The sequence below is a fragment of the Rhinatrema bivittatum genome, chromosome 4 (assembly GCF_901001135.1).
Source record: "Rhinatrema bivittatum chromosome 4, aRhiBiv1.1, whole genome shotgun sequence".
In the NCBI taxonomy this organism is placed as follows: domain Eukaryota; kingdom Metazoa; phylum Chordata; class Amphibia; order Gymnophiona; family Rhinatrematidae; genus Rhinatrema; species Rhinatrema bivittatum.
The window spans coordinates 168273372-168287068 of NC_042618.1; the positions used below are offsets into that span (position 1 = coordinate 168273372).

Consider the following 13697-nt stretch of genomic DNA (forward strand, 5'->3'; position numbering starts at 1 on the left):
AGATGAATACATCAACGAAAAAAAAAAAGAATACATCAAGGAATACATCAAGTAACTCTGATTGGTTTATTGCTGCAATAAATTAGGGTGCACCTGCTATGGACAGGCCTCGCCGGTTACAGCAGCCAATCACTGCAACATCAGAGCACAAGTTCCGCCCACCAAGCCCAAAAAACCGCGATTGGCAGGAAAAATCGCCCAATTACAAGCAACCCGCGAATGGGACCCCTCCCCCCACCCCGCGAATGATTAGAAAAAAAAAAAGCCCAATCTCGCGGGAAATAAGCAACACTGAAGCTATGTCTGAGAAAGCCACACTCTTCAGTAAATGGGAAAACGAAACTTAACTCAAAGTGGGTCATGTGATCTGCTTGAGAGAGGAAACCGAAAGCTGTGTTGCACTTCCCATTTCTTCCTTTTAGCTTGAAGACAGAGTGGTGGAAAATTCTTTCTTGAAAGACTGCAGGCGTCAAGGGGGATGAAGTACTCAAAGTGTAACCTTGTCTTCCTGGAAGTGTCCCCCAAGTTCTGTAGCAATTGAGGAGAAAAGCTGACTTATTTGCCGTGTAAGAACCAGAGACCATCGATGACTGGTAATGTTGTCTTTTATTGTCATGCTAGGGGTTGGGTAATCACTCAGTCCGTGTATGAGAGTGGGAGCGGCACAATTTCAGATATGAGTGGTTGACATAGGGAGCACAGCTTGTGGGGGGTTGTAAAGTTGCTTCTGCAGGGCAGTGTGAGGGTATAGTACACTGGAGGTGGCTGCATCTGCAGTGGATGCTTGAATCTTTCACATTTCAGGGGTTTGAGATGAAACAAAAGTGAAAGAAAGATTAATACTAGAAAGGTATACTTAAGGCACATTTATACTTTTGTGTGAAGGTGAAAATCGGCAACAATGAGTCATCCTAGTTATCTACTTTGGACCAATAATTCTGTAATCCCTCTTTTCTTGTGGGTCACCTTCAGATGCTGTAGAGGTGGTGAGTGACACTGCTGCAGCCCTGGGAGAGTCTGTAAGTCCACCAGGGATTTGCCAAATGGGGACCAGAAAAAAACTGGGAGGACATTTATTTATTTATATTATTTTGGAATTTTATATACTGTTGTTCCAAAAGTAGATTACGATGGTTAGAAGATCCGCATACATAGTCGTGGTTAATGGTGACTTATTGTGGGTTAACAATCGCCTTTTAGTTCAACACCACAAAGTAAACAAGTTCTCGTTCAAAATCATGGGTGTTTTGGGGAATTACACTAGTTACTGTATACTCAAGTTCATATTTGTATATTTTATTTCATGGTTGATTTTAAAAGGTTTAAACCTATTAACAGTGTACCAGTTAAAATCTTAAGGCAACCCAATTTGTTGATTCTGAGAATAAAAAAATATATTCTTTCACATTCAAAGATTTTTTGAGTCTCAGAAGTAAAAATAGCAATAGCTGGATTTAGGCCTAATAATTGAAGGTAAAACAGTTCAATAGCATACAGTAGAAATCTTCTCAAATAGAAAAAATACCAAACAGTATTTAATTCCAAGGTCTTCAGGGCAACATTTATGTATGTATTTATTTATTTAGACATTTTATATACTGTTGTTCCATTTATAGATCACAACATCTTTTCAGAAGGAAAAAAATCCTCATAAGTTCTTCACTTTGGGCCTTTCCCTAGCAAGGACAAAGATCCTGATCTCTAGGGCTGGGTTCCCTCTAGCTGGCTCTTGGTGATCTTAAGTAGAAGAGTCTTCAACCACACCACCCTTCTTCTCTCTTGGGTAGGAGGCTTTGGACTGCCACTACTCCTGTTCTCTCTTCAGCTTCTCTTCCTGACTTAAATCTGAATCTGCAGTGCCCCTGGACACACAGTAGCATACAGAAAAGTGGTTTATCTAACAACATTTAAAGCAGAATAGTGCACAATCTGTAGTAGTTGAGGCTTATGGATTCTATCGCTAATCTGTACACACACACACAACTAAGGGGAGAGGAGATGTGGTATTATGGACAGAAACTTCAAAACTGTAAATCCAGAGGTTTCCAAACCTGTCTTGGGGGACCCCCATCCAGCCAGTCAGGTTTTCAGGATGTACACAATGAATATGCATGAGATAAAATTTGCATGTAGATCCTGGAAACCTGATTGGCTGAGGGTCCCCCAAGACAGGCTTGGGAACCACTACTGTAAATAATGCACAAAAAGCAAACTTTTTCAGAGGAGAGGATGCTCTAGTCTAGAATAAGAGGTTACATTATTTGCTCCAAGGAGGTTAACTCAGGATTAACATCAGTAAATATTCCTTCACAGAATGGGAGTGGTGGATGGTGGTGGTGAAGCAAAAACAGTAAGAAATTCAAGAAAGCATGGGGTTCAGTTTTTAGGTTAAGACTTCTGCTTCCCAAGTTGGCTGGAGATGTTGAAGAGGGAGCACTCGCAGTTCCAGGGGAGGGATTCTTGGTCATTGTACAATGATGACTCTTAGTGGACAGATTTAAGACCCATGATTGCAGGATTCCAGAAGGAGCCCTGGTCCATGGCCCTTACTCGAACACTGGACTAAAGTGAGATGGGCGGGGGACAATGGTATGTCTAATTTTTTGGCAGGCTATGTGCGCAAACTTTTTTTTTTGGGGGGGGGGACGACACCTTTTTTTTTTTTTAAACCGAGTTCAAATTTGTGCGCTATGAGCCTAGTGTACCTGAGCAAGTATGCAGGTAAGATTGGTATTTTGAAAGTGTTATTTAAGAAATTATTTAATGAAAATAATTCTATATTTATTCTGTTTCAGCATATCATTTGTTTTAAATAAATAGAAATCAAATTAATTTGTATTTGATATTTTTGTATAGTTGGTATGTGTATATCTTTACTGTACAATTATGCTGCTGATATCATTTTATGTGTGTGCTGTGTTTTGCCATGTGCGCATGGTTCACAACCTGTGCAGAGCTTAGCGGGAACACCGGAGGGAATGTAAAGAGTGTGTGTGTGTGTGTGTGTGTGTGTGTGTGTGTAAGAGGAAGGAATGGGGGTTGGGGAGGGGGGAAGTCCCTGGATAGATGTGAATGAAGGGTCTGGGTCCCAGCCCTGGGTCAGATTGGACTAGATGTAAAAGGAGCAGGAGAAAACTGCCAGACCCATAAGAAGCACAGAGAATCCTTACTGGTGAAAAGGTGGCAGAAAAGCCAGGGGCTAACTGGGCTCTGTGGCACTGTGCCATTAATGAACTTGGGAAGACTGGGACTTAATTATCCTTATCTGTCATTTTATCCTGTGTTTCTATGTATGGAAATAAAGGCCAGCAAAATTTAAAATTAAGAAATGAAAACAAAGGTCCCTGATTACATATTATTCTGGGCAGATGGTGTGAAGAGGGATGCTACATTGAAGAAACAGACCAGAATAAACCTACACAAACACAGTATAACACATCACAAAGAAGGGCAAGGCTTCCATCAGTAATCGGAATACTAAAACGAAAATTCAGAACAATCCAGGAACTTAAGATAATTAAAATGATCGAACACTTCAGAACGAACAGAAAAGGATTTAACCAGGGACATAGATTCCTTACTCCTATCTTCCCCTTTCGTTTCTCTATCATAACTTGATCTGTGATTCATTTGTGTGTTCAGGCAACCTAAACCTTTGCCTTTACCTGCTCATTTTCTTTGGGTCTGAGGGAAGGAGTGGTAATTCCTGAAAGCTAGTCAAACACCCCCTTTTTTTTTATTGGCCTAACTTAATATCACCTTTTAATTGTTGCTTTGACCTTTATTTCCATGCATTCAAATGGAAGAACAGAACAACCACGTTGTTCTATGTTTGTGCATAAATTCATGAGCAATAACCTCATTTTCTTTTCTTTTTTTTTCTTCGAAATTTTTATTTTGAAACCTCCACAAAAAAGTGCACATCATAATAGCCAGACACATCCAGACTTGATATCCGGTGCAACAATAACCTCATTTTCAAGGCTACAAATCCTGTTCCTGCACAGTCACTCACTCCCAATCACTGACGTAGCCACGGCTGGGTCTGGGTGTGCCATGGCCCACTCACTTTACACTCAGGCCCACCTAATTTCTATTGCCATTGTTTCCCCATGCTGTGGGGCCAATAGCAAGCAGCCAACACTCATATACAGCAAGCTTCTTCCTGCAGCGGCAGAACAATAAGAAGACTGGTGGCAGCGGTTAAAATCTGTGCCTGGACCTGGAGAGAGGATCTGCAAGGTCTAGGCCAGGGGGTGGGGACCGATTCTCTCCATATGACCATTTTGGTTTTGTGACCAATGAGGGAAGTTTCTTGTTCTGGAGGCAGTGATTAGTGAGATGTGGCCTCACAAGCCAGCTAGAGCTGGCTTGTGAGGTTCCCCAGTCCTGCCCTACTTCCATCCCTTACTCGCTGGGAATCTAGTGATGGCGAAGCCCCTCCCTTCATGAGGCTCTGCCGTGCTAGCAGCTAGAGGTGAGGGGAGGTGTAGGGGCCTGTGTTCCTCCCTGCCATGAAGAGCCCTCTTCCTCTACCTGGCAGCATGGCACCCACTCTCCTGCAGAAGCTCTTCCACCAAAGGGGCAGCTTGGTGCCTCCCTGAAGTAGCAGCAAAGTCCAGGGTTACCTTCAGGTGAGGAGTAGGTGCTGGCTGTGTATGACGAGGGATGGGATTGCATCTATGCACGATGAGAGGAAGGGGCCGGGAGTAGGCTGCAGCTGATCTGTTACTGTAGGAAGAAGGCAGCGATGAATTGTTGAGTTTTTTTTTTTTTTTTCTACGGGGGGTGGGGTCTACTCTAGCCAGTTTTGCCCAACACCCTCCTTTGGTGGACAAATAATGATTGTTTGATCTGCATAAGAAATTGTTTCTGGGATTTGGAAGTTGTTTTCTTTTTTTTTCCCATTACACTTTAAACAGTATTGTACAAAATGGCTTTTGAGAACTAAGGTGGCAGCTCCACAATGGTGGATGAGTTTGGAGACTGGAATCCAGGGGCGGGATGAGTGTCTCTGGGTGGGGATGAGCGTGAGGCTGTGGGAAGTGAAAGTGCTAATGGTAGGGGGTGAACGTGAAACTGTTTGGGACAGGAACAGGGTATAGTAGGAGACTTGTCCTCCTTTTCCCTAGCATTCATAACCTTCATTCTCCCCACTAGGCTGGTTGGGGGGGGGGGGGGGGGGGAGGGGGAGGGGGTCTGGAAGGATGAATGTGTGGGTGGGGGTGGGGGGGATTGCACATGAGGCTGTAGGAGGTGGGGTTGGGGGCCCATAGAAGATGAGTGTGAGGCTTTGGTGATGGGTTCTGGGGGGTGTGAGTGTAAAGCTGGGGGAATGGGAGATAATGACAGCTGGGATTAAAGTGAAACTGTTTGGGATGGGGCAGGGTAGAGGGAATAATACTCTAATCTCCCATGCCTCTTCCTGTTGCCAGCAGTTTCTGAAGTCTCAACCCTCATCCTCCCCTCTAAGCTTTCTATCCTCATAGGGGGAGGAGGAGCATTGAGAGAGAGAGAACTCCTGGTGACAGGGACTGAGACTTAAGACAGCTTATAATTAAGGAAACTTGATTAGCAGGACAGTTTGTACATAATTTGCTAAAGTAATGCACAAAATGTTGTGGTAAAACTTATGTGATAACAGTGTAATATAATCACAGGTTCTCTTTTGCTGGTGTTGCACTGCTACAGTTTACTCAAATTTCTTAATTGCCAGGCATACAAGACTCTAGATCAGTGGTTCTCAACCCTGTCCTGGGGACCCCCCCAGCCAGTCGGGTTTTCAGGATATCCACAATGAATATGCATGAGAGAAAATTTGCATACACTGCCTCCATAACATGCAAATTTTCTCTCATGCATATTCATTGTGGATATCCTGAAAACCCGACTGGCTGGGGGGGGTCCCCAGGACAGGGTTGAGAACCACTGCTCTAGATGATGTACAATAAAACATACATAATTATAACCATAAAATAAAACAGAATAAACTGTTCATTCCACCAGTTTTAAAGTTTTTTTGTTTTGTTTTTTTTTTTTTTTTTTTTTATAAGGAGCACCCAGATTAGCCGTAAACCAAATTAAACAGATAAGTCTTGAGTCCTGCTCAGAAGGTAGTAGTATCCCTCTCAAGCCTAAATGCCACAGGTAAGGAATTCCAGAACTGTGGTACGGCAATGGAGAAGGTTTTCTCCCTTGTCTCATGAAGAGGTTACAAAGCAACAACTGGAAGACCCAAGTAAACCACATTACAGTAATCAAGTGAAGGTAGAATCAAAGCCTGAACTATTGAGTGAAAATCACAAGCATTGAGCAAAGGCTTTAGGCCACGAAATAGACTTTCCTAGCTTTTAGCAGATGGACTCAGGACCAATGAGTATAGTGTACTCCTGCTAGCAGTTGGAGACAGATCAGATTTCAATCTGACATCAGCCCCTAGTACATATACCCCTGCAGGAAGTGCAGCTCTTCAGTATTTTCCGTCTCCATAGCAGTTAGGGACTATCTGCACGCTCTCAAGCGTTAGATCAAATTTAAAGAAGAAAACCCAAAATTGAAAGAAGAAAAACTACCTGGATGATTGGCTGATCAGAGCAAAGTCACCGGGGGAAAGCCACCAAGCAACCAGCAGAGTCATAACTCTACTGGAAAGCCTAAGATGGGTAGTCAACACAAACAAAAGTTTCCTACAGCCCTCACAGTCGCTGGAATACCTAGAAGTCCGATATGACACCAAAGAGGACAAGGTCAGCCTGACTCCCACAAGGAGATCAAAATTGTGGAACCGGCTACAAACCTTGCTGCACGAATCTCGTCCCACAGCATGGGATTACCAACAAGTCCTCAGGCTGATGGCATCCACACTGGAAGTAGTGCCATGGGCGTGAGCCCACATGAGGCCCCTACAGCCTCACTCCTATCACGGTGGAGCCCACAGTCCCAGAACTACACTGTACGTCTATCACTCCAGGGCAGAGTTCGGACCCAGCGACGGTGGTGACTGCAGGCCAGCCACATGAGCCGGGGATCAAAACTATCCTCCCCAACCTGGACTCTACTCACCACAGATGCCAGTCTACGAGGATGGGGAGCACACTGCGAGGAGCTAACCGCCCAAGGGCAGTGGAATGCAGAAGAGGCGGGATGGAACATCAACCGCCTAGAAGTGCGAGCAGTCAAACTAGCCTGCATGCGGTTTGTCCACAGACTTCGAAACAAAGCGGTCAGAGTAATGTCAGACAACGCCACGACAGTGGCCTACATCAACCGGCAGGGGGTAACCAGAAGCCAACAGGTGTCCCTAGAAATAGACCCCCTGATGGCGTGGGCGGAAGCAAACCTCCAGGAGATCTCCGCCGTCCACATCGCCAGGAAAGACAACATCACGGCAGACTTCCTCACCAGGGAAAGCCTAGACCCAGGAGAATGGAGGCTGTCACCCACAGCCTTCAAGATAATAGTGGATCAGTGGGGGACACCGGACATGGACCTTCTGGCAAACAGATCCAACGCCCAAGTATCCAGATACTTCAGCCGCAGGCGGGAACCGCAGTCCCAAGGGATTGATGCCCTGGTACAGCCCTGGCCCCCGGGGACTCTACTATACGCCTTCCTGCCGTGGCCCCTACTGGGCGCAATCATCCACAAGATACACCTACACAAGGGACTAGTTCTTCTGGTGGCTCCGGACTGGCCAAGAAGACCCTGGTATGCAGACATGAGAAGACTGCTGGCAGGGAACCCCCTACCCCTGCCCCCACACAGGGACCTGCTACAACAAGGTCCGATCCTCCACGAGGACCCAGCTCAATTCTCTCTTACGGTCTGGCCATTGAGAGGGCTCGCCTGAGAAAGAGCGGGTACTCAGGGGCGGTAATAGACACCCTCCTCACGCAAGTTCTCCACATCACTAACGTACATAAGGATCTGGAGAGTATTTGAAGCCTGGTGCGAAGACCACAACATCAAACCACACTCATTCACAGTTCCCGTGATCCTGGAATTCTTACAGAAGGGCCTGTCCCTCAACTCCATCAAGGTACAGGTGGCTGCCCTGTCATGCTACGGCTCCAAGTGCGAGAGCGACAGCATAGCCTCTCACCCGGACGTGTCACGCTTCCTGAAAGGAGTCAAACACATTCGCCCACCACTAAAGTGGCTGGTACCTCTGTGGAATCTCAATCTTGTTTTGGTGTTCCTAGCGGGAACCGCCTTCAGACCCCTACAAGGCCTGTCCCTTTGCCTGTTAACCTTGAAGACGGTGTTTTTGCTGGCGGTGTGTTCAGCCCGCCGCATATCGGAACTACAAGTACTGTCCTGCCTCAGGCTCACCCCAGGGTCCATCCAACTACGCACGGTCCCCTCCTTCCTCCCCAAAGTGGTCTCACACTTCCACCTTAACCAGACCATCTCGCTACAAACGACGGATGGCTGGAAGAATTCGGAAGAAGCCCGTAGTCTCCGCCACCTCAACATCGGCAGACTCCTAGCCAGATACCTGGAAATGTCTGAGCCCGTACGAAAAACGGACCACCTTTTCGTCCTTCACAGCGGAAAGAGACAAGGGGAAGCGGCCTCGCGGGCAACCATCACCTGCTGGATCAAGGAAGTCATCAAGGCGGCTTACGTAGAAGCTGGCAAGCCACCACCTCTACAGGTCAAGGCCCATTCTACCAGAGCCCAGGCAGTATCATGGGCAGAAAATAGTCACCTGCCGAGATCTGCAGGGTGGCTACATGGTCCTCTATCCATACCTTCTCCAGATTCTACCGTCTGGATGTTCAGGCTCGGGAGGACACAGCATTTGCAAGGGCAATACTAAGTGGGTCACGGGCAGCCTCCCACCCGGATCGGGAGTAGCTTTTATACATCCCATTGGTCCTGAGTCCATCTGCTACACGCTAGGAAATGGAGAAATTACTTACCTGATAATTTCGTTTTCCTTAGTGTAGACAGATGGACTCAGCATCCCACCCTTGGCTGCCATCACGCAGGGCCCTCAAATATTCAAGGGTAAGCCATGTTTTTCATTTACCTAGGGCATCCACCCTTCCGGGTGTTGATTTGCTTTCCGGTTGAGTACACTGGCGGTCTCCAGCTATAGTCAATCAACCAGTTCAAGTTAATCAAGTTTAACATTTAACCAAGTTATGAAGTTATCCAAGTTAACCAAATTATTAAGTTAATCAATCAGTCAGTCACTCATATATCCACAAAGCTTTTCGAGGAGAATACTGAAGAGCTGCACTTCCTTCAGGGGTATATGTACTAGGGGCTGACGTCAGATTGAAATCTGATCTGTCTCCAACTGCTAGCAGGAGTACACTATACCCATTGGTCCTGAGTCCATCTGTCTACATTAAGGAAAACGAAATTATCAGGAAAGTAATTTCTCCAATAATTTGAAAAAGACAGCTTTAACTGTTGCCCTAATTTGATCTTGAAAGCATAACTTGGAATCAATCCAGACATCCAAGGTTTTATCTTTGGAAAATATCGGTATTGACACATTATTACATGATTACGAAGCAGGAATGTCTGAGATGGCAGAATGTTATAAGCTCAGCAGATCAGTGTTAGATTTAGAGACAGTTTATTATGGCTCATCAACGATTGAATAGTGGATATGTAGAGGGATAACAGCTTTGAGGTATCTTCCCAGGAAGATTGATGTTCAAAATAAAACTGAATATTGTCTGCATAGATACAGTATCCCATAGTGAGGCCCACAAGAAGCTTACCAATAAGAGCTAATTTCCTAGTGTGTAGACAAATAGACTCAGGACCAGTGGGTTATGCTCCCCTGCCAATGGAGAAGAAGCAAGCTGATGTCACAGTATATATACTCCTGCAGTAAACCCCAGCCTGTCAGTATTTTCATTTCCAGCAGATGGTGGACATGCATCTCCCTATGGGGATTACTTCAGATTTTAGAAGGAGATTTTAAAAGGAAAAGCCCTGCTCTTTTGTGATGATACCAGATGGCCCCTCCCCCAGTTGCGAATTCCTGAGGTCCTTTCCGTGGTCCTTCAGATGTGTGCTTTGGTCCAGAAGCTGGTTTTCCACTGGCATGGACTTGGCTGAGTGTACAACTTAAAGGCAGTAGATGAAGGAGGCAGAGTGCAGCAGTGACAGCGGATGTTCTATTCCCCCGCAGCCGGAAACCGTCTCTGTACTCAGCCGGTAAGCGCTGAGCTTGGATAAGTTTAAAAAAAAAAATAAAAAGGAGGGGGGTGGAGAATTTAACCTTCTGAAACAGACAGTTAAAGGGGTTGTTAGGACTTCCTCTGGTCTCCCTGCTTGGTGTGCCATTCCTGCTCCTTTTGGAGTTAAGGGAACTGGGCAGCCTGGTGGGTTGAGCGGTCCCGGTGGCCTAGGCCCCGTGTTAGTCTTTTTGCCTGTGTGCCTCATGGTTGGCTGTGTTGGCGTTTTCATGCGCTTCTGTGCGTGCTTTACTGCCCTCTACAGGACGTGGGTGTGCACAGTGTGTCTGCTCTGTGCACGCATTGTGCGCTAGGGATGTGAATCGTGTGATCGATCGTCTTAACGATCGATTTTGGCTGAGGGGGGGTGGGAATCTGATCGTCTTAGTTTTTTAGGTTAAAAAATCATTTTATCGGGGGAGGGCGGGAAAACCGGCACACCAAAACAACCCTAAAACCCACCCCAACCCTTTAAAATAAATCCTCCACCCTCCCGAACCCCCCCCCCCATAATGTTTTAAATTACCTGGGGTCCAGTGGGGGGGGGGGGGTGTCCCAGCACGATCTCCTGCTCTCTGGCCACGGCTGCGTTAAGAGAAATGGCGCCGGTGGCCCTTTGCCCTTACCATATGACAGGGCAAAGGTAGCACCGGCGCCATTTTGGTTCCTGTGACCCGACGTCACGAGTGCAGGAGATCGCTCCCGGACCCCCGCTGGACCCCCAGGGACTTTTGGCCAGCTTGGGGGGGCCTCCTGACCCCCACAAGACTTGCCAAAAGTCCAGCGGGGGTCCAGGAGCGACCTTCTGCACTCGGGCCGTATTGCCAATATTCCAAATGGCGCCGGCGCTACCTTTGCCCTCATTATGTCGACATATGTTCTATGTAACTATGTCGACATATGTTCTATGTAACGCCTTAACAGCGACTGTTTTGTTCTATGGAAACCGACCTGATTCGATATGTGTATCGAGAATGTCGGTATATAAAAATTCTAAATAAATAAATTCTTTCATAGAGTTGAACTGCCGGGCCTGATTTCCCAGACCTTGAAGATACTGGGTCTTCCTGGTACGGATTCCCTGTTGGAGCCGAAGAAGAATCCCATTTTGGTTTCCTTGCATAAAGCCTCTTGTTTTCTCCCTGTTATGGACACAATTCAGGAACTGATTGATATTGAATGGGACTCCCCAGAGGCAAATTTCAAAGAGAGTAGGACGTTGGAAGGGCTGTACCCCCCTGGATCCAGCTGTGAGAGTGCATTTGCATTTTCCCAAAGTGGTTGCGCTAGTCTGTGCTGTCTCTAGCGGACAACTATCCCCGTGAAGGGAGGAGTGGCCTTGAAAGATGTGCATGATAGAAGGATTGAGGTTATCTTTAAACAAATCTTTGAACCAGTGGCAATGACTTTGCAGATAGCTTCCTGTTGCACCCTTGTTGGCATGATCTTGTTTGCTTCTCTCTCAAAGTTGATGGTGCCCTAGAGCAGTTATGAAAACTGCTGCTACCTTTTTAGTGGTTGTGGGCTGTGATTTGGTCCGTACCTCAGCCAGAGGTGTGACTTTGGTGGCAGCCAGGTGTCAACTATGGTTGCAAAATTGGTCAGCTGACGCAGCCTCCAAAGCTAATCTTACGAAAATGCCTTTTAAAGGCTCACTCTTGTTTGAGAGCGAGTTGGACAAACTGGCCAATAAGTGGGGCGAATCACCAGTTCCTTGGTTGCTGAAGCATAAGAAGCAAGTGCAGCGCCCCTTTGGTATGAGGGTCATCTCTGGGGTTCCAAGCTGTTTCGTTCCTGTTTCAGAGGACTTGGGCTTTCGGTAGGTCTCAGTCCTTTCGACCCAGATAGTCCCAGAGAGGAGTGGGCTCAGGGGGTGGATCTTCCTGAGCTTCCCAATGAAGGTTTGCTGACCCACCTTCGGGAACATGAGATAGGGGGTTGCCTATATCTTCTTTTAGAGGGGGGGGGGTTGAGATCACATCGGTTCAGTGGGTCTTGGAGGTGATACGAGAAGGATATGGGCTGGAATTTCGCAGCATTCCTCATGTTCATGGTGTCTTCTTGCCACTCCCTGCAGAAGAAGGAGGCAGTGGAGTCTATGCTTCTAATGCTTCTTAGGCTGCGGGCTGTGGTTCCTGTGTCCATGTCTCAAGAAAGTATGGGGTAATATTCTATTAATTTTTGTTGTGCCCAAGAAGGAGGGTTCCTTTTGTCCCATCCTGGATCTCAAAAATGTCAACTGTCATTTGAGAGAGACTCATTTTCACATGGAAACCTTGCGCTCTGTGATAATGGCCATCCAGTCAGGGGAATTTCAGATCTCCCTATATCTGTCTGAGGCCTGACTTCATATTCCCATCCATTCAGAACACCAGTGTTTTCTGCGTGTTGGGGTGCCATTATCAGTTTCGGATGCTGCCTTTTGGTCTAGTCACCACCCCAATGTTTTCCAAGGTTATGATAGTGGTAGCGGCAGTATTGAGAAGAGAAGGGATTCTGGTGCACCCATACTTGGACGAATGGTTGGTTCGAGCCAAGTCTCAGGAAGAGAGCCGTCTTGTGATACACAAGGTGATCTCCTTGTTGCAAGAGCTCAGTTGGGTGGTGAACCTGGCCAAGAGTAGTCTTCAGCCAACTTAATCGTTGGAGTATCTGGGGTTTCGGTTTGACACAAGGTAGGGCAAAGTTTTCCTGCCGGAAGTTCGGATTCAGAAATTGAAGTCTCAAGCGTGTCAGTTGGTGAACACTATATGCCCAACAGTGTGGTCTTATCTGTAGGTGCTCGGCTTGATGGCAGCAACCCTGGAAGTGGTACTGTGGGCGAGGGCGCATATGTGTTCTCTTCAGTGCTCACTGGTGTCTTGTTTGGAACCTGCAGTCTCAGGATTATTCAGTTCGGCTCCAATTACTGGTGAAAATCTCCATTCATCTCCAATGGTAGTTGGAGGAGGCTCTGAGAAAAGGAGTTTCCTTGTCCTCCCCGACCTGGTTGGTGCTCACCAAAGATGCAAGTCTCCAGGGTTGGGGAGCTCCCTGTCAGGAGCTGACGGCCCAAAAACATTGGAATGCTGAAGAGTCCCTCTGGAATATCAGTCGCCTGGAAGCCCGGGCGGTCTGGTTGGCATGCTTGCAGTTTAGGAAAACAAAAGAGGATTAGATGCCAAAGTCTTTATTGTGGTGGAGACGTTTTTAAAATAACTGCCCGACGCAGTTTAGCCACAGGCTGCGAGGTCAAGCGGTCCATGTGATGTCAGACAATGCGACGACAGTGGCCTACTTAAGTTGCCAGGGAGGAACCAAGAGCCAGCAAATGTCACAGGAAATAGACCAACTTATGGAATGAGCGGAAGGACATCTGCAGATGATCTTGGCCTCTCACATTGCAGGAAAAGACAATGAAAGAGCAGACTTTCTCAGCAGAGAGAATCTGGACCTACGAGAATGGGTGGTGGTAGCTGAGGTGTTTCAGCTGATAGTGGATCACTGGGGCCTTTT

General features: G+C 46.8%; 1 protein-coding gene across 2 annotated transcripts in view; it reads left to right on the forward strand.

Moving 5' to 3' along the window:
- The window catches only part of RNF213 (ring finger protein 213), a 413312-nt gene continuing 399615 nt past the window's right edge, over positions 1-13697 (forward strand). For both annotated transcript variants that reach the window (XM_029599190.1, XM_029599191.1), the window contains exon 1: positions 1-593. In XM_029599190.1, the coding sequence (XP_029455050.1) occupies positions 587-593 (7 nt within the window). In that variant the 5' untranslated portion in view covers positions 1-586. The remainder of the gene's footprint in view (positions 594-13697) is intronic.